Here is a 26,424-nt window from a genome sequence, read left to right as displayed (position 1 = left end):
TCATCCTCTGTCGTCCCCTTCTCCTTTTTCCCCCAATCCCTCCCAGCATCAGAGTCTTTTCCAATGAGTCAACTCTTCGGATGAGGTGGCCAAAGTACCGGAGTTTCAGCTTTAGCATCATTCCTTCCAAAGAAATCCCAGGGCTGATCTCCTTCAGAATGGCCTGGTTGGATCTCCTTGCAGTCCAAGGGACTCTCAAGAGTCTTCTCCAACACCAACAGTACAAAAGCATCAATTCTTCGGCGCTCAGCCTTCTTCACAGTCCAACTCTCACATCCATACATGACCACAGGAAAAACCATAGCCTTGACTAGACGGACCTTTGTTGGCAAAGTAATGTCTCTGCTTTTCAACATGCTATCTTGGTTGGTCATAGCTTTCCTTCCAAGGAGTAAGCATCTTTTAATTTCATGGATGCAGTCACCATCTGCAGTGATTTTGGAGCCCAGAAAAATAAAGTCTGACACTGTTTCCACTGTTTCCCCATCTATTTCCCATGAAGTGATGGGACCGGATGCCATGATCTTCGTTTTCTGAATGTTGAGCTTTAAGCCAACTTTTTCACTCTCCTCTTTCACTTTCCTCAAGAGGCTTTTGAGTTCCTCTTCACTTTCTGCCGTAAGGGTGGTATCATCTGCATATCTGAGGTTATTGATATTTCTCCTGGCAATCTTGATTCCAGCTTGTGTATCTTCCAGTCCAGCGTTTCTCATGATGTACTCTGCATAGAAGTTAAACAGGGTGACAATATACAGCCCTGTCGTACTCCTTTTCCTATTTGGAACCAGTCTGTTGTTCCATGTCCAGTTCTAACTGTTGCTTCCTGACCTGCATACACATTTCTCAAGAGGCAGGTCAAGTGGTCTGGTATTCCCATCTCTTTCAGAATTTTCCACAGTTTATTGTGATCCACACAGTCAAAGGCTTTGGCATAGTCAGTAAAGCAGAAATAGATGGTTTTTCTGTAACTCTCTTGCTTTTTCCATGATCCAGCGGATGCTGGCAATTTGATCTCTGGTTCCTCTGCCTTTTCTAAAACCAGCTTGAACATCAGGAAGTTCACGGTTCACGTATTGCTGAAGCCTGGCTTGGAGAATTTTGAGCATTACTTTACTAGCGTGTGACATGAGTGCAATTGTGCGGTAGTTTGAGCATTCTTTGGCATTGCCTTTCTTTGGGATTGGAATGAAAACTGACCTTTTCCAGTCCTGTGGCCACTGCTGAGTTTTCCAAATTTGCTGGCATATTGAGTTCAGCACTTTCACAGCATCATCTTTCAGGATTTGGAATAGCTCAGTTGCATTTCTATCACCTCCACTAGCTTTGTTGGTAGTCATTCTTTCTAAGGCCCACTTGACTTCACATTCCAGGATGTCTGGCTCTAGGTCAGTGATCACACCATCGTGATTATCTGGGTTGTGAAGATCTGTTTTGTACAGTTCTTCTGTGTATTCTTTCCATCTCTTCTTAATATCTTCTGCTTCTGTTAGGTCCATACCATTTCTGTTCTTTATTGAGCCCATCTTTGCATGAAATGTTCCTTTGGTATCTCTGATTTTCTTGAAGAGATCTCTAGTCTTTCCCATTTTGTTGTTTTCCTCTATTTCTTTGCATTGATCACTGAAGAAGGCTTTCTTATCTCTTCTTGCTATTCTTTGGAACTCTGCATTCAGATGTTTATATCTTTCCTTTTCTCCTTTGCTTTTCGCTTCTCTTCTTTTCAGAGCTATTTGTAAGGCCTCCCCAGACAGCCATTTTGCTTTTTTGCATTTCTTTTCCATAGGGATAGTCTTGATTCCTGTCTCCTGTACAATGTCACGAACCTCATTCCATAGTTCATCAGGCACTCTATCTATCAGATCTAGGCCCTTAAATCTATTTCTCACTTCCACTGTATAATCATAAGGGATTTGATTTAGGTCATACCTGAATGGTCTAGTGGTTTTCCCTCCTTTCTTCAATTTAAGTCTGATTTTGGCAATAAGGAGTTCATGGTCTGAGCCACAGTCAGCCCCTGGTCTTGTTTTTGCTGACTGTATAGAGCTTCTCCATCTTTGGCTGCAAAGAATATAATCAATCTGATTTCGGTGTTGACCATCTGGCGATATCCATGTATAGAGTCTTCTCTTGTGTTGTTGGAAGAGGGTGTTTGTTATGACCAGTGCATTTTCTTGGCAAAACTCTATTAGTCTTTGCCCTGCTTCATTCCGTATTCCAAGGCCAAATTTGCCTGTTACTCCAGGTGTTTCTTGACTTCCTACTTTTGCATTCCAGTCCCCTATAATGAAAAGGACATCTTTTTTGGGTGTTAGTTCTAAAAGGTCTTGTAGGTCTTCATAGAACCGTTCAACTTCAGATTCTTCAGCATTACTGGTTGGGGCATAGACTTGGATTAGTGTGATATTGAATGGTTTGCCTTGGAAACGAACAGAGATCATTCTGTCGTTTTTGAGATTGCATCCAAGTACTGCATTTTGGACTCTTTTGTTGACCATGATGGCTACTCCATTTCTTCTGAGGGATTCCTGCACGCAGTAGTAGATATAATGGTCATCTGAGTTAAATTCACCCATTCCAGTCCATTTCACTTCGCTGATTCCTAGAATGTTGACATTCACACTTGCCATCTCTTGTTTGACCACTTCCAATTTGCCTTGATTCATGGACCTGACATTCCAGGTTCCTATGCAATATTGCTCTTTACAGCATCAGACCTTGCTTCTATCACCAGTCACATCCACAGCTGGGTATTGTTTTTGCTTTGGCTCCATCCCTTCATTCTTTCTGGAGTTATGTCTCCACTGATCTCCAGTAGCATATTGGGCCCCTACTGACCTGGGGAGTTTCTCTTTCAGTATCCTATCATTTTGCCCTTTCATACTGTTCATGGGGTTCTCAAGGCAAGAATACTGAAGTGGTTTGCCATTCCCTTCTCCAGCGGACCAAATTCTGTCAGATCTCTCCACCATGACCTGCCCCACGAGCATGGCTTAGTTTCATTGAGTTAGACAAGGCTGTGGTCCTAGTGTGATTAGATTGACTAGTTTTTTGCGAGTATGGTTTCAATGTGTTTGAATTGTATTACATTGTATATATGTGCATTCCATTCATCTGTCAATGGACCCTTAGGTTGCTTCTGTGTCTTGAAAGTGTACTGCTATGAACATTGGGGTGCATGTATATTTTCGAGTAGAATTTTTGTATTTTCCAGATATATACCCAGGAGTGAGATTGCTGAGTCATATGGTAGTTCCCTTTTTAGTTTTTTTTAGAAACCTCCAAAGTGTTGTCCACAGTATGAATGGATGCACTAAGTGAGAAGTTAAAAGCTTTTAACAAAGAGCCAAACAACCAAATAGAGATGAAGAGCACAATAACTGAAATAAAAAATACACTCGAAGGAATCAACAGTAGATTGAATGGTACAGGGCAACAGATCAGTGAGCCAGAAGACAGAGTAGGGTAATTCACTGCCGCTGAAATAAATACTCATTTTTATTGCTTGCAAGCTCTCTTTTTCACAGAACTAGAACACCAGTTCAGCCAAGTTCTTTGCCTTTTATCACATGGTTATCTTGTCTTAGTTTCCAGTAACGTGTTCTTCATTTCTATCTGAGGCTTCACCAGGATGACCTTGAATGTCCATATTTCTACTAACATTCTGTTCATAATTATTTGTTTATTCTCTAAGAAGATAGACTGCCTCTCAAGCTCTCCTCTTTTCTTTCTGAATCCTTACTAGAATCACCTCTAACATCTATAGTTCTACCAATATTGTCCTCACAGTAACTCAGGCTTTTATTGGCATGTATCTCAAAAACTTCTCCAAGCCTCTGCTCACTACCCAGTTTACAAAGCCCCTTCCACATATTTAGGTATTGTTACAGCAGCAGGCTATTTCTTGGTACCAGAATCAGAAAGGAAAAGGAATGATCTATATTAAATATATATATATATATATATATATATATATATATATATATAATCATAAGGATAGGAAAAAGATCCAGTTGGTAGCCCTAGAAAATATATCAGCATTTGAAAACTCATAAAATTTAAAACATTAACTCTGGAATGGGACAAAGTTAAAGACCTAACAAACTGGAAGAGAGAACTAAGAATTGTACCCAAGATGCAGCATAAAGAAAAACATTGAAAAAATTTTGAGATATGGTGTTCAAGAATCCTTGTTTAATAGAATTTTAATGGGATGCTAGCAAAAGATAATAGAGGAATGTTACAGCAGGATATTCAGAGAGAGAATGTCTGAGAAGTTTTAATATGCATAAATAAAAATCAATAAGGAAAACACTTATCTACAGTGTACTAATCCAATAAAGGTTAGAAGAAGGAGGACAAATGAAGCCATTAGAAACTGCTGATGAAACTAAACTATGGAATAAAATGGTGTAACTCAAAATACATTGTAGTGACAACAAATGTAAATAGATTACATGACTCTGGTTAAATTAAAAATAAAATTACTAGCTTAGATATTAAAAAAAAAAAACAGTTATATGGTGTTTATAGGAGACACTGACACAAAAACACGCACACCACCAAATCTGTGCACACCCACCCTGAAAAGAAAATTTCAAAAGAGAAAAAGCAAAAGAGATATTCTAGGCATATATGGACCAAAAGAAGAGCTGAAATAAAAATATTATTCAAAATAGAATATAAAGCAGATGCATTAACATTAATAAAGAATATTTATGAAGAGTATAAAATTATAACTTTGTGTATGCTTAATATAGATGTAGACTGTAACCCCCCTCCAAAACAAACAGCTATAAAAACTCAGAATTACAAAATAAAATTGACAAACTTAATATCATAATGGGAGAGTTTAATACCTCTCTTAGAAACTACTAATTTGGAGAATATACAGAGAGGATTTGAGTAACACATATGCTGCTGCTAAGTCGCTTCAGTCGTGTCCGACTCTGTGCGACGCCATGGATGGCAGCCCACCAGGCTCCTCTGTCCCTGGGATTCTCCAGGCAAGAACACTGGAGTGGGTTGCCATTTCCTTCTCCAATGCATGCAAGTGAAAAGTGAAAGTGAAGTCGCTTGGTCGTGTCTGACTTCGCGATCTCATGGACTGTAGCCTACCAGGCCCCTCCATCCATGGGATTTTTCAGGCAAGAGTACAGGAGTGGGTTGCCATGTCCTTCTTCAGAGTAACATATATAGCATGATTTTAAATATATATATATATATATATATATATATATCTATCTTTGTACCCAAAAGAGAACCCAACAGAGAATACATACTCTTCTAAAGCATGCATGCAACATTTAAAAGTTTAAAATTTACTATATACTTGCAGTCACAAAGAATCACAATCATTCACATATTATCTAGTCACTATTCTATTAAAATTAGAAATTAGCTGTTACAAATAGTAATGAAAATCCTTCAGTATGGGAACCTGAAAAAAAAAAAGCATAACCAATGTATGGATTAAAGAATAATTCACAAAATTATAACATGTATTAACTGAATGATTGAAAAACTAAAATACTAAAAAATAAAAATAATTATTTGAGATATAGCTAATGCAGTGAAATAAAAATGGAATATATATATTACATTCATATTCTAGTCAATATATCATAATTTTTAATCACCATAAAGATAATTAGTTTCCTCTTAAAGCCTTTCAATAGCTCTCTTTCTGGAATCAATCAATATTTTCATCCTTAGTATCTTTGCTTTGCTTTTCAAAAAAGTTAACCTTAATTACATCACTAAGTGAAAATTGTCTGATGATTACACAGATCTTACTAGCTATAGTAAAGACTAATATCAGAAAATCAAATCGTCTTTTATTCATTCTACATTAGACAAGTGGGTCCTTGTATAGTTTATCAGTTCCTAGAGTCTTTTCTAAAATTAATAACTTGATTTTCTTGGTGAGTATCCTAGGGGGAAGCTAACCTTTATTTGTCATTTCCACATGGCAAGAATCTCCTCTGTGAGTTACAGTTGACAGACTGTTTTCAGCTTTTCTTTATCTCCTGTTATTTCTCCTCTTCAGATTTGAGAGACTTTTGTGTATCTTTCTTGGCCTAAAAACTCACAGATACACTGCCCAGCCATGTTTTTACCCCTTTTTGTTATGGAATTGTTTCTACTCAAAAGAAAATTTATACAAGCATGCGATTATTCCCAAATATATCACACCGATATCCCATTTTTGCTAGATGAATAAAAACAGTGACTACCAGAACTTGTGAACAGTAAAGACTGTAAAGTCATATCTAAAACTTATGTCTTACTGCTACTCACTGAAATTCCATTTGTGCTGTTTTCTACCTCTTCGGTTTTAAAATTTGCAGTCATTACCAGTCAATGTAATTTCTGTACTCTTAGAAAAATTCAAAAGTTCATTTATACCTTTTTTTAGTAGACATTTACCCAGGCATTAAAAGTAATATAAAATTAACACAACGAATAATCATTTACCAGAGGAATTTGGATTGTTGAGCTATGTATAAAAATACCAGTGTAATTCCTGATGGTGCATAGCAGCATAGGAGCCAATATCTAATGGGGTCAAATGTTTATGCATTATAAAAGAGCAATTAATTTGAGCTGGAATGGTCACAGATGTCTCTTGTGAAATTTCTGAGCGAGTAGAACCCAAGTAGCTATCTAGTTTGTGTATATTTAGAGACAAAGAGGAGTTGATAATTATACTTAGAGATATGCATGTATCTTGTTCAGGAAACAGTGAAGTGTCTGACCCAGCTAAAGAAAAGGATCTACACTGAGAGATAGTGAAGAAAAAATGGATTACTGGAGCAGGTTGCATTGTAGAGGATCTTCTGTGACCTAAGAAGATAAACTAAGAGCAGTGTTGATATATGTATGTTCCTAGGATCGTTCATTAATAGGGTTCCTCCAAAACGACCTCTCAGGTCAGATGTGGAAAATACTGAGTTTCTTTACTGTGAGTCTTCTCTAAGACATTAATATGTTAATGGGCATTTTGATTTCCGGTAGGAAAATCTAGCATTTCCCAAACCGATTTGACCCTGGAACCCTTGCTATGGAAACAATGCATGGATCAAGTATTCTATATATATTGGTATCAATCTCAGTCTACAAACTGTAATATATTAAGATATGTACTGTTGTATAGTTTTAAATGGTACATTCCTAGTGTAATCCTTTGTTCCCAGATTGGCATAAATTCAAAGTCTTTCCATTTTCTCCATGAATGTATCATGTTCTGGGGTCTTCTAATGCTAAGGAGTTAGGTGATTGTGGAATGAGGCATGACATTTATCCACTGTGTCATCTGTGTATGCTGGACATCTGCTGAAAGGTCCTACTTGCTCTCTTGTCCCAGGTGATTGGCCTGTACCACTATTACTGAGACATGTGTTACTCAAATCCAGTGGTTCTCTTTGTTCCTTCCATACGGTAATTCTCATGTTGATGGGAATAACTTCACTGATCTGTTCCATGTTGAGGTACAAGAAATTCTGTATGAATGTACGATGCCCCATCTTTCTTAGACATGTTATTTAATTGTTCTCTGGGGGCTTCCTAATTCCCCTTGGTTTCTATTTATGAAATGTGGCATGTGTTCCATACACCTAATGATTTAAGGCTTTTCCCATGAGGTTTCCACCTAGATCTTTACCCTCTGCCATGTGTTGTTGTTGTTTCCTAGGAAACTAAGTTTTCAAAACGCATAAGCCATAAAATGCTCTCTGTTTCTCTTATGCTTCTGTAATTTTTTATCCTCTGAGGAAATGACCTAGCTGTCCCTTAGTTTTTCTAATGGTTAGTTTCAAACCAGCTTTTTCATTCTCCTCTTTCACCCTTTTCAAGAGACTCTAGTTTGTCTTCACTTTCTGCCATTAGAGCGGTATCATCTGTATATCTGAGGTTGATAATTCTCCCAGAAATCTTGATTCCAACTTGATTCCTCCAGCATAGCACTTCGCATGATATACTCTGCATATCAATTAAATAAGCAGAGTGATGATATACAACCTTTCTAAATCATGAGCCAGTCCTCTGTTCCATGTTCGATTCTAAGTGTTGCTTCTTGACCGGCATACAGGTTTCCCAGGAGGCAAGTAAGGTGGTCTGGTACTCCCATCTCTTTAATCATTTTTCACAGTTTGTTGTGATCCACATGGTCAAAGGACTTCCTTGACAGCTCAGCAGGTAAAGGTACCACCTCCAACACAGGAGTCTCAGGAAACATGGATTTGATCCCTGGATCAGGAAGATTCCCCTGGAGGAGGAAATGGCAACCTACTCCAGTATTCTTGCCTGGAAAATCCCATGAACAGAGGAGCTGGTGGGCTACAGTCCATAGGGTTGCAAAGAGTTGGACACGACTGACAACTGAGCACCATGCATACATACAGTCAAAGGCTTTAGCATAGTCAGTGAAGCTGACTATAGATGTTTTTCTGGAACTCCCTTACTTTCCTCAGTAAATAATGAATAACTCATTGTCTTTGTAGTCTTCTGTGGAGCCCTTTTCTACGGTGACTCTTGAAAAGCCTCTCTTGCTGTTGGGAACTCTTCTTCCACCATATGAAGTAGGCCGGTTTTCTTGTTGAAGACGTGGGGATCAACCCAGAGCCAACTTCAAACAGCAGACATGTAGCTTACTCCAGGTTGAGCTGCCAAGTGCTTAAAAGTTCATAAGTGATCTTAGTTGAGACCCAAACTGCCAGTTGAGCCTCTCCAAAGTGTTAAACTGAATCATAAGCAAATGAAATGGTTCTCTAACCTATTTTTATTGCATCAATATAAAAATGGACAATACAGTACAAAAAATAATATGGTAGGAATGAAAGAAGAAATACTTTGGGGGGAATATTTTCTCAAATACGGATATATGGGATCAAGAAAAACTGAAATGGTATAAGCTGGGACCTTGAAAGGTCTTATTTTTCATTGAATGATCCAAAGTAGTTTTCTTGGTTGAAGTGCCTCATGTTCATTCTTGTGCCAGGAAATTCATTTATTTCTGGATAAGATCTGAGCATTTAATTCAAACTCAACAAAATTATGCAAATATTTTGTAAAAAGTGTTCTTGAGTGAGAGATTTATTATAGGATAAAGAAAAAGCAAGGATAAAGTGTGATTATGGGGACTGTAATCTTCGGGGCCTTAGAATACTGTAGACAGGTCAGTGGATGGACCCATCCTTGATGAGGTCATGGCATCATACTGCAGTTGTCCCTTTTTGTAAAAAACTGTCATTCTCACTTGGATTCAAGAGATTGTTCTTTTGTCACTGATGAAATGAAAGCAAACAGTTAACTTAGTTTGAACATGTTCTCAGATATTCAGTTCAGTTCAGTTCAGTTCAGTCGCTCAGTCGTGTCTGAATCTTTGCAACCTCGTGAATCGCAGCATGCCAGGCCTCCCTGTCCATCACCAACTCCCAGAGTTCACTCAGACTCACGTCCATCGAGTCAGTGATGCCATCCAGCCATCTCATCCTCTGTCGTCCCCTTCTCCTCTTTCCCCCAATCCCTCCCAGCATCAGGGTCTTTTCCAATGAGTCAACTCTTCGCATGAGGTGGCCAAAGTACTGGAGTTTCAGCTTTAGCGTCATTCCTTCCAAAGAAATTCCAGGGCTGATCTCCTTCAGAATGGCCTGGTTGGATCTCCTTGCAGTCCAAGGGACTCTCAAGAGTCTTCTCCAACACCACAGCTCAAAAGCATCAATTCTTCAGCTCTCGGCTTTCTTCACAGTCCAACTCTCACATTCATACATGACCACTGGAAAAACTATAGCCTTGACTAGACGGACCTTTGTTGGCAAAGTAATGTCTCTGCTTTTCAATATGCTATCTAGGTTGGTCATAACTTTTCTTCCAAGGAGTAAGCATCTTTTAATTTCATAGCTGCAGTCACCATCTGCAGTGATTTTGGAGCCCCCCAAAATAAAGTCTGGCACTGTTTCCACTGTTGCTAGGCTCAAGTAGTACTAACTCTAATCTCATGAGAACTTCTACTAGCCCTATTAATTGCTTCTTTACAGATTTGTTTTACATCAATTATCTTATTTAATCTTTACAGCAATCCTAAGATTTAGATATTTTTATTCACATTTTAGAGATGAAGAAACTGAAACTGAGCTAGAACAATTGGCCAAAGTTAATGCAACTGGTAAACAGTGGTACAAGAGTTGATAGTCTGGAAAGTTTTTCTGACATTAGTCCTTTTTTTCCTCAATGATGCTGGTTTTTTTTTTTTTTTTCCAACCTAATTCAAAGGCACTAGAAACCTGCAGTGCCTCAGGGACCACTGCCCAGAAAAAAGGAAGGAGAGGGGAATAAACCAGGCAGTGCTCTGGGCCCATCAACCTAGGTTAAGCCAGAGCACATCTTTTATATATGAGTTGCATTTCAAGTTTTATTTTAAAAATTTCCAAATGTGATAACATACTGGGCGGTTCGTTTTGAACTGTGGTATTGGAGAAGACTCTTGAGAGTCCTTTGGACTGCAAGGAGATCCAACCAGTCCATCCTAAAGGAGATCAGTCCTGAATATTCATTGGAAGGACTGATGTTGAGACTGAAATGCCAATGATTTGCCACCTGATGTGAAGAACGGACTCATTGGAAAAGACCCTGATGCTGGGAAAGATTGAGGGCAGGAGGAGAAGGGGACGAGAGGGTGAGATGGTTGGATGGCATCACCGATTCGATGGACATGAGTTTGAGTAAGCTCCGGGAGTTGGTGATGCACAGGGAGGCCTGGCGCGCTGCAGTCCTCGACCCCAAGGACTTGGGGTCACTGTAGTCCTTGGGGTCACAAAGAGTCAGACACGACTGAGCAACTGAACAGAACTGAACCATGATGTCTCCTAAAGCTTACTAGTAGCTTCCTGAAATCAGAACAGTCTTATCCTTTCTTTGATCTCACAAGTGGGAAACTGCCCATGTCTTGAAGCAGATGGAAATTACTGCCCTTAGAATGTGCTTTGGGCTCTAGGATCTCCCATTGACCCCTGGCAGCCTTTCTGTCTTTGGCATCAAAGCCAGTTACATTATTCACGTACCTGCAACCTTCTCACTGTTATCAATGATATCAGTGATATCACTGTTATCACAACTCACTGAGATCTCTCCAAAGAGAGAAGTGATATCTTCTCCAAATATCTTGAGACAGTTTTCAATGAGAAATTGTATGAAAGAAATCTGTAACACGAAGGGGCAAAAAATGGGGTATTACTGTACATATGGTGTAATAGTAAATCACATTTCATCCATGAATCTTGGCTCTAACAAACAATGCAAAAGAAGTCTGAGAAAAATTCAGACTTGATTAAAAATATATATATATACATCAGCTTTTTCTAAGAAATAACTGATACTTTCAAGAGTACTTTGGGCTCAAATTTTAAAATTCTTTAAGTCAGTGGGCTAGTTATAATATGTGGTCTGCTTTAATAACTTAAATTTTGTAATGATGGTTACATGCTTAAAACCAGGATGACTTTTAAGCACCCCACACAGGATGTTTGGAGCAAAAATGTATATTCTCTTATTAAGTTTTATTTATTTATTTTTTTTAATTTTATTTTATTTTTAAACTTTACATAATTGTATTAGTTTTGCCAAATATCAAAATGAATCTGCCACAGGTATACATGTGTTCCCCATCCTGAACCCTCCTCCCTCCTTCCTCCGCATACCATCCCTCTTTCCTAGTTTTATTGAGATAGGATTTATATATAGCATCTTATTAAAACTTATAAAGTATCGAATACAACACAAACTGTGAAATTCACTTCGGTGAAGAAATATCTGAAACGTGGGTAGCAGAGGTTTCTGTGCAGGGTGGGAGGGTTTGTGAAGGAAGAAAGCATCTGGAGAGAAAACATGTCTGTCTGTCTAACTACATTGCCATGCCTCACACTTGCTGTCTGGGGCAGCTTGGGGAAGAGCTGTGATCTTATTAGGCATGTTGTGGCTCTGTTAGGATGTTCTGAAATATTTTACTAGCTTCCTCATTCTCTGGCGGAGACACAACGGAAGCCAAATACTTTGCTGAATGAGCCACAGCTGGCAGAGTGCGGCCAGTATGTGTGGAGCCTCAGGTGCTCATATTGCCCAGGCCGCCAAGATGTGCCGACAGTGACCAGATGTATTGGGTGTTGTCATCATTGGGTAATGATGAAATCATAGTCTGGAGGCTTGTACACCCTCAGTGATTAGGCTGAGAGTTGAACCTTCGCTCTCCGATTGCAAAGCCACGTTTTTTCTATCATATCATCCTACTCTTACCTCTCTATCGTTTAACCTCTTGGGTGGCAAAGGGGAAGTGAGTCAACTGTTCTCAGTTATAATACACCTTCCCATGCCCAACCAGAGTAGGACTCTGCCACTCCAAGGCAGTGTAATTAAAATGTGCACTTTAAAAACTGGTTCATCAGAGTTACTACTGCAGACTTCAGGTTTAAGATGGGGACTCTGCTCCGCAAGGCATAAAAATGAGAGATCTCATTACCTGTTTGGTGAGGTTTTCTGAGCTGCCAGAATTAGGCAGACAAAGAAGGCTTGGTGTAATACACACTGATAAATTATAAGCTGTCATCTGATTGGATGAGGAATGTTGCTCAATATTGTGTAAAACTGCAAAAAGATATCGCAGAAAAACTACATTGGCTCTCGGCAGCTGGTTTAGAAGCCTAAGGACAGAAAAAAACACTTATAAATAAAGCGAGTCATTTTGCTTAGTAAGTGGGAATACAGAGAACAAATTACTTCTTTTTATACCATGTACACAGTCCATTCTCACAGTTCCAGGCATGAATGCATACAAAAACGTTTCACTGAATTTAATTCCTGAACCAGGTAAGACCTGCTCTGGTTAGTTATGTGTTTGTATTTAAGATCATACCACTGGCGGATTGGTTCTTTATCATCTCATTTTAGACCAGTGGATTCATCTCCAACACTTTCATGTGTTCAGAAGGTGTAAAATGGTCAAGCATTCCATGTTAATAAGATTAGGGGAAAAACAGCAATTACAGTGTCACCAATAAGGCATGCATCTCTCTTCAAACTGGCTTCCATGGGCATGATCAAGTGAAACCTCGTAATACTGGTCATTATTTTAGAGGACACAGCTGTAAACTATAAGCTAATATTTTCCTAAGAGTATGTTGGTTGTATTTTTTCAGAGTTGAGTAATTATTGCATCATTACCTCTGGGTCGACGTTATTTTCTCCTGCTCATTCCCTTGATCAATAACATCAAGCCATTTATCATACAGACTGGCTGTAAATATGCTTCCTTGGATATTTCGAAGAAAATCCTTATATAGATCAAAAAGCATATATTATTCTTAGGATAAATTCAATGGAGAAATTGCAAAGAAAATATTTAGTGGAAAAATCCAATTCAGTCCACAATTCCTTCACAGCCACCCAGACTGATTCACACAGAGCTTGGCTGTCATTCTCCACAGCCTTGCACACCCAGAAGTAGTGGATGGAATTTCCCCAACTAAAATTAGAAGCATAAAAGCAGAGTCTGGGCTGCAGTGAGAATGAAGCTCAAGCTCCTTCTATCGCCTGGAACTTACTCTTTGTGTACATGTTAACACATTAGTACAAACTGGCAAGGTCTGGTGATAACTGATCCTAAATCCTATTAGTTTCTTGAAAAGAAACGCACATGCCCATTTTGTTTCTTTACTTCAGACACATGCTTACTCGTAATTCAAGAAAGAGAAGTTCTGAAATAAACAAAATTACACCCCTACATGCTCTTATACACATATTAAGAGAAAACCTGAAGTATGTGTGCTCCCTGGGAAAAAACTAGTATTGAAATAGCTTCAATCGTTTTCTTAAAAAGAAAAAAATCATTCTGACTGGTGTGAAATGGTACCTCATAGTGGTTTTGATTTGCATTTCTCTGATAATGAGTGATGTTGAGCATCTTTTTATGTGTTTGTTAGCCATCTGTATGTCTTCTTTGGAGAAATGTCTATTTAGTTCTTTGGCCCATTTTTTGATTGGGTCATTTGTTTTTCTGGAGTTGAGCTGCCAGGTTCGATACACGATACTGGATGCTTGGGGCTGGTGCACTGGGACGACCCAGAGGGATGGAACGGGGAGGGAGGAGGGAGGAGGGTTCAGGATGGGGAACACATGTGTACCTGTGGCGGATTGATTTTGATATTTGGCAAAACTAATACAATTATGTAAAGTTTAAAAAATAAAATTAAATTAAAAAAAAAAGAAAAAATCATATAAAAGTTCAGTTCTACAGACTTTTAAGCAGCAGGTGTTAGAAATAAATCAAAAGCCCCAAGGGTAAACTACATGTTACCCTTACAACACTTTGAATGGAATATATCCACCCAAAGAGGAAACTGAAAATTTAGATACATTGCAACTTGACACCTGTGGGAGAGAATATACAAATGTCAGCTTCCGAAGAGGAGGCCTGGAAACTTTATCCTGATGATCAAGGCTTCCTATCGTAGAATGGGGCCTATTAAAATAGATGAAGTTGTAACCTGTTGTGCAAGACTGAGAGGAAATGATTGCATTGCCTTGCCAGTTTCAAAGGCACAACTTGCTTCCACTGGTCTTAATATACAGCCTGACTTCTCTTAATAGTATCTTCTTTAGGCAGTGTTTCTAAGCCATCTATCATGATTGTAATCCTGATAGTGTTTGCTTCTTTCAGTACTTATTGAGCTGCTGTTTGTGTCTGGCACTCTTGAGTACTGAGGACAGAGTATGAAGATAATGTACAAAGACTGAGGCCTCTCATACTTTTTCTTCTAATTGGTATACAGTACCCAATCATGGTCATCAGGGTTTCACTAGGCTACTTAGGGAGTGTCCGCAGTACATTTGGAAGGAGGAAGCACTCCATTTCAGTTCAGCCATTCAGTCCCGTCCTACTCTTTGTGACCCCATGGACTGCACACCAGGCTTTCCTGTCCATCACCAACACCTGGGTCTTGTTCAAATTCATGTCCGTGGAGTTGTTGATGCCATTCAACCATGTCATCGGCTTTGGCTTCTGGGAGTCTGGGAGTGTGTGGTAGGGCCCTTGCCTTGTGTACCAAACCACATGCACTTGGAGTGTGTCTCTTCTCTCTCCTGAACCCTGTGCTGTAGAATCCATTGGTGAGACTGAGTATGGTTAAGCCAGGACATGACTCATGCAGAATATGCCATGGGTATTTGCTATTGGACCTCTGTTTATAGACAATTTAATGAAAAACTCAAAGTGGTTCTGACTATATATTCATTTCTGATTTAGACCAACTCCATGGTTGCTTTGACATATGGTATTCTCAAGGCCAAAGTTGCAAGGTTTGATTCCCCACCAAGATCAATCAACTTTAGGAAGAGAAAACTTTGGGACTGTCTAAGACCTGTACCCATAAGTAGCCACCCGGTTCTTACTAGTCTGTGCTTATAGCATGGAAACAGGCAAGAGCCTAGAAACACTTGCTCAAAAATCAAATCAGTTCCAAGTGTGCACCTTTGAGAGGGTAGCACTCTACTTGCTATTTGCATACCTAGTGTGTATTATTATGGGTCCAGTGTAGTAGGGGTCAACTCTAAATCATATCTGCACTGTTGCTATTATCATACAATCGAACATTAATAGGGGACAAGGAAACACCATATGTTATTTGGTTTCTAAGATAATTTTAATAACCTGTCTGTAGTAATTACTACATGAATATATTTTTGTTCATAGCTGCTAACAAGCACCAAGATGGATTGATTAATTTTTTTCTTTCTGTTGTATTATCGCCCTGGTAGAAAATTAACTACACACTTGTGATTTAGCTGTATCATTTCAAATTCAGTCTATTTTTTATATAAATCTATTGACTTTTGTCAAATTCCAAACAGATTTTGATTGTTGCACTCGCTTTAATAATAAGATTTATAAGATTAGGCACGTAGTAAAACTGGTTACCGTGTAACTGTAACCTTGGCTGGTGGGCTAAACTTACAAATGTTAACAAAGCCCATTAAAGATGGTAAGGGAGATAAAAGGAGGAACAAATGGTGGAGTCATCCCTACACTAATTTTCAAGTAAAAGGCATTGTGAAACAGGGGAAGGAAGGATGATGAAGTGATCAGAGATTTTGGTGGCCTCACTAAGCGTTTTTTGATTCATTGTAAGCCAAATGGGCTTCCCAGGTGGTGCTAGTGGTAAAAAACCTGCCTGCCAATGCAGGAGATGCAAGAGATGCAGGTTCGATCCCTGGCAGGAAGATCCCCTGGAGAAAGGCATGGCAACCCACTCTAGTATTCTTGCCTGGAGGATTCCATGGACAGAGGAGTCTGCTGGGCTACAGTCAATGAAATCACAGAGAGTCGGCTGCGACTAGGAGACTAACACACACAGACACACTCACACACACACACACACACACACACACACTAAACACACGAGTTTACCATAGTGAGTAAACATCTGTCCTGCCTCCATGCTAAGTTGCTTCAGCCGTGTCCAGTTCTGTGCCACCTCATGGACTATAGCCTGCCAGACTCCATGTCCATGGGATTCTCCAGGCAAGAATACTGGAGTCGTATGCCAGTCCCTGTTCCAGGGGATCCTTGCAACCCAGGGATGGAACCCAGGTTTCCTGCATTGAAGGCGGATTCTTTACTGTCTGAGCCACCTGGGAAGTTGCCTCTGTTAACTGTTTCCAAAAGCTTAATATGAATTTTCTTTTGGAAATGTGGCCTTCATTAGGAAGGTGATGAGGAAGTCATCCAAAGCAGGAAGCTTGTTTTGGTAAACACTCAATGTGTAAGTGGGTATTTTGAAATATATTGTTATTCTTTTGCATGGAGTGTTCCGGAGTCAAGATGTGCAACGAAAAAGGAAAATATCTAATGTATGGGGCTTATAACATTTGAGGTACCTTCCTTCAGTTTTGGCTTTGTGAAGTGTTTTTCACTTTTCAGACCCTTCCTCTCTTATGCCTATTAGGTTTCTTGGGCACTCATAATGAAGGACCAGTCATATAGCTTCAGATTTACCGTGTGTGGATAATGCTCAAACGTTCCTTACCTTTAAGACCGACGATATCACAAGAACTGGTTCATCATTCAAGTTCACTGTGTCTCCACAGTTTAGTTTGTTCTTTAAGGCTCTGCATGATTTTATACTGGCTGATTTTCTGAAGATGCCTTCTGTGAATGGCCCTTTTTGATTGATAAAGGAAAGCATATCCTATAGGGAAGGAAAGAAAAGAAAACTTTGGGACGTTTCATGTCTAGAAGCCCAGAGCACAAGCTTGCTCCTGTTTTGACAGAGCTGTGGTATATGAGGGTACAGTTCTAGAACAGCACCGAAGTCAATTTGAAATTTTTTCTTCAGTGTCTCTAAATATATTTTCGACCCAAGAAGCGATTTGACATTCATACATTGAAAGATTTTAAACACTTGTGTAATCAGATTTTCCGTTTCTATGAATTTACTGTGTTAAACGTCTCTGCTTTGAGGCCTTTGTAGATTCACCCTCTCCTCCTTCACCACTCCTTTCTCATTATTCCCTATTATAGATGCTCTTCCCTACGTGTGGAAATCTTTTTCCCATATTCATTCTCGTTTTGTTTATTCCCCTTCCAGGGACTGTCCACCCCATTCAGTCCTGTTTCCTGTATTCCCTCCCCTCAAAATGAAGCTGAATACGCCTCTCCTCCTTCTCCGATGACATTCCTCTCTCATCAGCCTTTCTAGTTCCTTTTCCTGTATTTTCATGTCCTCTGCTATCTGCAGAGTTAGAGAGATAACAGATATTGGAGCCAGGTTTTTCAAGGAATGTGGAATCTGTATGCCAGTCATCCACTGTGTGACTTTGGGCATAGCACATACTTGGGTGAGGCTCTTTTGATTTTCATTTGTGAAGTGGGGGTGATGATAGTCATGGCTACCGCCTAAATGTTCTGTGAAAGACGCAAGGTCTGGGGTAGTAGCTAGCACGTAGCTAATATGATAAATTTCTTCATATATACCATAAAATTCCCTGCATCTAGTGTAGTGCTTGCAGAGATAGTGGACAGTGAACGAGTTAATGCTTACAGTTCAATACACTAATTTGATATAGCACAGTCCAAACTCTGTGACTCTCTTTTGACACATTCTGTCAGGAGCAAATGATTCATCTTTGTCAGAGGATGCGTACTTTATGCTTAAACACTTGAGTTACATATCAAATCCGTGTGAGACATTTTGCATCATAAGGGGGAGTAGACTCAGCTGAAGGAGACTTGGGACTAGTGTTGACTTCAAGAGAGGAGACGAGGAGACATTTGAGGATGAGGTGGACTCTCAGAGATTCTAACACACAGAGTCTGAAGGAAAGCTATACGGCTCAAAACAGCATGGAGTTCAAACTCGCCTCCAGGACCTCCCCACCATTCTATGCAGAACAAGTACTCTCTCACCCGAAGGAAAAAAGGACATTGGGTTGATTACACCCAGCTCCCAGCCAGTCCCAGCCTCTGGCCAATCTTCAAAATTCCTTGCCCCAGCTGTTTAAGAGATAACTACTCTGAACAACCTTGCAGACGAACAGGCCCCATTAAGACAGGAGCTTTCCACATATGTGCCTCTATATACTTAATCTTTTCTTGGGTAAGGGCTTCTGCTGCTGCTAAGTCGCTCCAGTCATGTCTGACTCTGTGTGACCCCCATAGATGGCAGCCCACCAGGCTCCCCCATCCCTGGGATTCTCCAGGCAAGAAAACTGGAATGGGTTGCCATTTCCTTCTCCAGTGCATGAAAGTGAAAAGTGAAAGGGAAGTCACTCAGTCGTGTCCGACTCTTAGCGACCCCATGGACTGCAGCCTACCAGGCTCCTCCGCCCATGGGATTTTCCAGGCGAGAGTACTGGAGTGGGTTGCCATTTCCTTCAGCAGCTCACTAATCTGACTGCTGCCCCTTCTCACCTCATAAAGGTGATCTGTAAAGGACTGCTCTCCTTCTTTTTCTCAACCTCGCCTTCTCTAACTGCCTTAACTTACAGAGTCCAAGTTAACTGGTTTAAGCTGGTATAGATGGGTCTTTGTTGAAATCAGCGGAATGGATGAGAGTATCTTTTCATCTTGTAGTTGCCTTCTGACTCTGCAGTACCTAAATCAGATCTTATTCTTTGAAGTCATGTTATGAATCTTATCGGACAAAGCCAGACTTCTTCATTTGGGAGTAGAATTGGAAGAGAACACTTGATCTCTCAGAACTCCCCTTCTCAGGAAGGTTACAGAAACCAAAATAAGACCTACCAGAATTGGGGTGGGCAGGGTGTCATGATCACATACATCCTCAAGAGCAGCTCCAAAGAGCTGTTTTGGCTTTGTGGGTGGTAGAGACACGTGTTGGTTGTCCTCGCAGGTCTTGAAGGTATGGCCAAAGGCCCACTTTTTGAGAGAACTCTTCCTAAGTGTCTTCTTGTCTGAAACTAATGTAGAAGAGAGATTTTCACTAGTAGTAGTTTAGATTATTTAGCCTGATTTCCACCACTTACATTCAGCAGCATGTTCATGGCAGAGGCTGAAAGAGAGAAACTGAACCATTTGTTATATAGCATTCCCCTCATTCTGAAGCAGGCTAATTGCATTCTTCTGGTGTTAACATGTTCTTCTTCGTCATATTCTGCAAACCAGTAGTTAAACCTAGAGGCGTGATCAGACTCAGGGTTGACTCTCCCTGTGACAGTATTCCCCCAGAGAGTGCTCTCTATTCCCTTTGCCCTGTGTCATGAGGCACTTAACCTATAGTTATACAGGTTTCCTAATGTGAAGTGTTATCAGTGGATTCTGGTTTCAGATCTCATTTGAAAGGCCATAGTTATTTAATATTCAAATTAAGCCGCATTTGTAGGAAGTTTCCTTGCTCTGTTCAGTTACCTGTTTGGCTTTCTGAGTACCCAGTCACGCCCAATTTTCTCCCTTAAAAAGAATCGCCTTTCATGAGACATCCTGCATGACAGTGCTTATCAGTCAGCCTCTGGACCTCTCCTCTGGGAGGCCACACACATCAGTCACCTCAAAGGAAGACTTCCTGCCCTCAGAGTCCTTGAGAAGTAGGCATTAATTGCCGAAAATATGGTAAGATTACAGGTGGCCATTTTTCTGTGTCACCTGACTCAGCTAACCCAAAGATGAATTTTACCTACCAACAGCCCCAGTCAAAGGAATGCTTTCCAAAAAAGAGTGATCAGCAATGAAAAATTGAGTTCAAAGTGTCTCGTGCCCAGCTATGAATGTTTTCCTGATATTTGCTCAATAAACCTGCTTAATATTTCCTTAAATAACCTGCTTAAATAACCAGCTACAGAAGTCAATTAGAGGAGCCCAGGTGTAGAGAAATAAACAGAAGAATTTAACCAAATCTTTTAAAATGCCCATCCACTTGTCTTTCGGAGACATAGTGAGTGCGTCACCATGTCCATTCAAGTGAGTGAACCACTTGTGGTGCTGGGTGAGAGAACCAGAAGGCTCCTATTCTGCCTCTTAATTGGATGAGTTACCTAAAACTCTTTGAGCGTCAGTTTACTCAAATGTAATATAAATGATGCTACTTACACCTCACTGGACTACATAACATAATGTACTACCCAGCACAAGACATGGCACATAGCAGCCTTAATAAAGGTAATTTCCCTCCTTCAGAAGGCCTAAGGCAGCCTAGACATCAGTCACCTGCCCCTAAGCAGACCCCACCCCCATTCTCCATTTGATTGTGCAGCCTCCAGAAGGTGTGCATTCCTCAAGGAATGCCATCACTTTGCCTTAGGCTCTTCCTGCCCTGACATTCATACTACCATCATTTTCAAAGGAGAGAATGAAGAAAGCAAATGCATTCTTAAATTCAGGAAGAGATTCTCCTAATTAATATGTACAAATGTTAAAAAGATACAGGTTTATATGGGTTGAGTTGCTTTATGCACCCTGGTTTCCCTACTCTTAACCTGATTCTTTTATTTCTACAGTACCCACAGGTATTCATGTATTTCAAATGTATTCATTCATTGTTCAGTTTTAATTAAGAATACGCTTAGGAAGAAAGCTCTATCAGTTGGTACAAAGCTATATGGCCAGCTAGCCTATAACCTTAGATGGAAAGCAATATAGACATTAAGGCCTACGCTTTTATTTTCAGGCCTAAATGGCCCTTTTGTAATGTACATTGGTTGGTGTTAGAGTTCTCGTGGGCTCTGTGACCAATAAAACTATATACTATAGCCACGAAAAGTATGGTGCTTGGTTGTTCAGTCGTGTCCCACTCTTGCGACCCCATGGACTACAGCCTGTCATGCTCCTGTCCGTGGGAATTGCTGGATAATAATACTGGAGTGGGTTGCCAGGGACTGTTAAACAGGTTAACTTTACAACCTCATCTTTCTTAAAGAATCCTGGCAAGATTTAGGTTAGTGTTTTTCCTCATGCTCAAATTAGGGTTTGAATGTTAAAAAATGAAATTCTGTAACTTTGTGGGTATAGAATAACAATGATAAGAATATAAATACTTTAAGTAGAAATTCTATTCTGGCCCCAGTACTTGCTAAATTAGTAAGACATTTTATTCAGGGAAAGAAATGTCAATGGGACAATACTGGAATGCTAGCAGGGATAATTGCAAGAGGAAAGACTTAAAAACAAACAGATATATAAACATTCAGTCCAGTTCTGTTGGCAACCTAGGTCTGAAGCAGAATGGAATGAGAGCTTGCTGTGGAGGTAGAATCCAGAGTTCAAGTCTCAGGGGCGGTCCTAAGGCAGCGGAGGAATAGAACAGAAAGACCACTTTCTCCCCACAAATTCATCGAAAGAACAGTGAATGCTGAGCAAATTCCACAAAACAACTTCAGAATGCTGGAAGAGGACATCAGGTCCTCCCAGAAAGGCAGCCCATTGTCTTCAAAAGGAGGTAGGGCAAAATATACAAGAGAAAAAGAGAGACAAATGAGGTAGGGACAGAGATCTGTCCTGGGATGGGAGTCTTAAAAGAGGAGAAGTTTCAAAACACTGGGAAACACTCTCATTGGCAGGTCAGTGGGGAGTTTTGGAATCTCAGAGGGTAACATAACGGGGAGGAAAAAGAAAGAAAGAAACCCCACAGATTATGTGACTAACATCAACTTCCAGCAGGGAACTCGTCCAGACACTCACAATTGCCACCAGCAAGCGGGGGGCCTGAACAGGGAGGTGCGGGCTGCATTGCTTAGGGTAAGGACCAGGCCTGAGTGCCCTGAGGGCAATCTGAGGGAGCTAATGTGAGATAGCAACCCAAATTGTGGGATAGCCAGAGAGAGAGAAAAAAAACTCTCCTGTGAAAAGCCCTAATCTAGGGCACTTCCTGGCCCACTCACAGAGCAGAGGACTGAGAGAACACCAGAGCAGAGCTAGCTGGCTGTGCACTGACTCATCTCCCACCAGAGACAGGGAGGCAGGCGGGGGCAGCCAGAGCCTGAAAGGGGCAATCTCAGCCCCAGAGAGGCATCCTCTACAAAACTGCAAGTAGGCTCCCATTTGCTAACCAAGACTTGTTGGGATTCTGGGCGATTGACATCCGTTGGGATGGTCGCAGCCAGAGATCAGCTCCCCAGAAGAGACACAAGGCCCACCTGAGATGGGCAGGCCTGCTGCCACCCAGCAAATCGAGCGGCTGGGATGGGGGAGGTGATAAGACACACCACACTTGGGGGGCACTGTGCTCGCTAAGCACCTGGTCGCCTGAGCTGCTCGGACCTGGGAAGGGCACAAAACGCAGGTCCAACTGAGTCTGCGCCTTTGTGGAGTACCTGAGAACCTGAACCTGAATGGCTTAGACCTGGGAAGTGCACGCAACCCAGGGCCCGCCTCAGACAGTTGCAGGCAGAGCAACCTGGAGCTGAGCAGTGTAGACTGGGAAAGCACACACCGTGAGCGGGGGCAAACCCAGTGCGGCCAGGACACTGTGAGCACACGCCAGGGATATCTGTTTGCAGTGCTCCTCCGTCCCCACAGCACCACTGAATAAGGGAGCCTAAATAAGTGACCACCTTCGCCCCCATGAGTCAGGGCGGAAATTAGACCCTGAAAAGACCAGCAAACAGAAGAAGTTAAAATAAACAGAGGGATCTGCTCTGGAAAAGACAGGTGCGACAGATTAAAACCTTGTAGTTAGCACTGACGACTTTGGAAGGGACCTAGAGATCTTGAGAAGTATAAGCTGGATCACGGAACTATCTGAAACTGAACTACCCCGCACTCCCAACCACAACTCCAGAGAAATTCCTAGATATATTTTTACTATTATCATTAAAAAATTTTTTTTTTAATTTTTAAGTCCTCTATTACTTCTTTAATTTTAATTTGTATAACCTACTATTACCTTTCCAAAAAAAGACCCTATTTTTAAAGCAAACTTCATACATATATTTTATCATTTTTTGTGACTTTGTTTTTTTTTTTTTTTTAATACTGTATTTGGGAGACTCTAACCCTACTGTAGACTTCTAATGTGTGCTTTTTGGTATTTGTTATCAATTTTGTACGTTTAAGAACCCAATCTTCACAACCAATTTTTACTTGGGAGTTTGACCACTGCCTTGATTGCTCTCTCCCCCTTTTGACTCTCCTTTTTCTCCACCAGGTCGCCTCTATCTCCACCCTCACCCTTTTCTTCCCTACCCACTCTGTGAATCTCTTTGTGTATTCCAGGCTATGGAGAACACTTTGGGAACTGATTACTGGCTGGATCTGTCTCTCTCCTTTTGATTCCCTCTTTTCTTGTCTTGGTCACCTCTGTCTACTTCTTCCTTCTCTTCTCTGTGTAACTGCATGAGCCTCTCTGATGGGTCCAGACTGTGGAGACCACATAGGGAATTGATTACTGGCTAGCTTGCTCTCTCCCCTTTGGATTCCCCCTCTTCTTCTCCTGGCCAACTCTATCTCCCTCCACCGTATTCTCTTCTCCATCTAACTTGGTGAACCTCTCTGGGTGTCCCTCACTGTGGAGAAGCTTTTCATCATTAACCTAGATGTTTGCTCATCGGTGCTGTACAGATAGAGAAGTCTTGAGGCTACTCTAAGAATAAGACTGAAAACCAGAGACAGGAAGCTTAAGTTCAAAACCTGAGAACACCAGAGAACTCCTGACTCCAGGGAACATTAATGGATAAGAGCTCATCCATAAGCCTCCATACCTACACTGAAACCAAGCACCACCCAAGAGCCAACAAGTTCCAGAGCAAGACATACAATGCAAATTCTCGAACAACGCAGGAACATAGCCCTGAGCTTCAATATACAGGCTGACCAAATTCACACCAAACCCGTAGACATCTCAAAACTCCCTACAGGACACTTCATTGCACTCTGGAGAGAAGTCCAGCTCCACCCACCAGAACAGGGACGCAAGCTTCCCTAAGCAGGAAACCTTGACAAGCCACTCACACAACCCCACCCACAGTGAGGAACCTCCACAATGAAAAAGAACCAAAAGTTGCCAGAATACAGAAAAGCCACCCCCAATACAGCAATCGAACTGATGCTGAAGCTGAAACTCCAATGCTTTGGTCACCTGATGTAAAGAACTGACTCAGTGGAAAAGACCCTGATGCTGGGAAAGATTGAAGGCAGGAGGAGAAGGGGACGAGAGAGGATGAGATGGTTGGATGGCATCACCAATTCAAAGGACATGAGTTTGAGTAAGCTCTGGGAGTTGGTGATGGACAGGGAGGCCTGGCGCGCTGCAGTCCTCGACCCCAAGGACTTGGGGTCACTGTAGTCCTTGGGGTCCCAAAGAGTCAGACATGACTGAGCAACTGAACTGAACTCAAAGAATCGTGATGTCTCCTAAAGCTGTACTAGTTGCTTCTTGAAATCAGAACAGTCTTATCCTTGCTTTGCTCTCACAAGTGGGAAACTTCCCATGTCTTGGAGCAGATGGAAATTACTGCCCTTAGAATGTGCTTTGGGCTCTAGGATCTCCCATTGACCCCTGGCAGCCTTGCTGTCTTTGGCATCAAAGCCAGTTACATTATTCACGTACCTGCAACCTTCTCACTGTTATCGGTAATATCAGTGATATCACTGTTATCAGAACTCACTGAGGTCTCTCCAAAGAGAGAAGTGATATCTTCTCCAAATATCTTGAGACAGTTTTCAATGAGAAATTGTATGAAAGAAATCTGTAACACAAAGGGGCAAAAAACTGGGTATTACTGTACATATGGTGTAATAGTAAATCACATTTCATGCATGAATCTTGGCTCTAACCAAAAATGTAAAAGAATTCTGAGAAAAATTCAGACTTGACTAAAAACTATATAAATATATTATATATACATCAGCTTTTTCTAAGACATAACTGATACTTTGAAGAGTAGTATGGGCTCAAAGTTTAAAATTCTTTGAGTCAGTGGGCTAAAGTTTTACTATGTAGCCTGGTTTAATAACTAAACTTTTGTAATGATGGTTAACATGCTTAAAACTAGGATGATTTTTAAGTAGCCCACATAGGATATTTGGGACAAAAATGTATATTCTCTTATTAAGTTTTATTTATTTTTAATAAAATTATTTCTAGTTTTATTGAGATAGATTTTATATATCTCATTATTAAAATTTATAAAGTATCGAATACAACACCAATTGTGGATTTCACTTCAGTGAAGAAATGTCTGAAACTTGGGTAGCAGAGGTCTCTGTGTGGGCCTGGGGGGTTTGTGAGGAAAGAAAGCATCTGGAGAGAAAACATGTCTGTCTGTCTTAGCACACTCCCTTGCCTCACACTTGCTGTCCGGAGGAGCTTGGAGAAGAGCTGTGATCTTATTAGGCATGTTGTGCCTCTGTTAGGATGTTCTGAAATATTTTACTAGCTTCTTCATCCTCAGGCAGAGACACAATAGCAGCCAAGTGTTTTCCTGAATGAGCCACAGCTGGCAGAGTGCGGCCAGTATGTGTGGAGCCTCAGGTGCTCATATTGCCCAGGCCGCCAAGATGTGCCGACAGTGACCAGATGTATTGGGTGTTGTCATCATTGGGTAATGATGAAATCATAGTCTGGAGGCTTGTACACCCTCAGTGATTAGGCTGAGAGTTGAACCTTCGCTCTCCGATTGCAAAGCCACGTTTTTTCTATCATATCATCCTACTCTTACCTCTCTATCCTTTAACCTCTTGGGTGGCAAAGGGGAAGTGAGTCAACTGTTCTCAGTTATAATACACCTTCCCATGCCCAACCAGAGTAGGACTCTGCCACTCCAAGGCAGTGTAATTAAAATGTGCACTTTAAAAACTGGTTCATCAGAGTTACTACTGCAGACTTCAGGTTTAAGATGGGGACTCTGCTCCGCAAGGCATAAAAATGAGAGATCTCATTACCTGTTTGGTGAGGTTTTCTGAGCTGCCAGAATTAGGTAGACAAAGAAGGC

General features: G+C 40.8%; 1 protein-coding gene across 1 annotated transcript; it reads right to left on the bottom strand.

Annotated features, from left to right (window-relative positions):
• Positions 1-13,715: 13,715 nt before the first annotated feature.
• On the bottom strand, positions 13,716-25,095 carry LOC129657380 (rho GTPase-activating protein 20-like; the record flags this gene model as incomplete). Its single annotated transcript, XM_055587559.1, has 4 exons — positions 13,716-13,742; positions 17,070-17,231; positions 19,286-19,461; positions 25,041-25,095. Coding segments are annotated over 4 exons (420 nt in total), but the record flags the coding sequence as incomplete, so codon positions are not given.
• Between the last annotated feature and the right edge of the window lie 1,329 nt (positions 25,096-26,424).

This window comes from Bubalus kerabau, chromosome 7 (assembly GCF_029407905.1).
Source record: "Bubalus kerabau isolate K-KA32 ecotype Philippines breed swamp buffalo chromosome 7, PCC_UOA_SB_1v2, whole genome shotgun sequence".
NCBI lineage: Eukaryota > Metazoa > Chordata > Mammalia > Artiodactyla > Bovidae > Bubalus > Bubalus kerabau.
The sequence above is the reverse complement of the archived record's forward strand: the minus strand, read 5'-3'. Positions and strand labels throughout refer to the sequence as shown.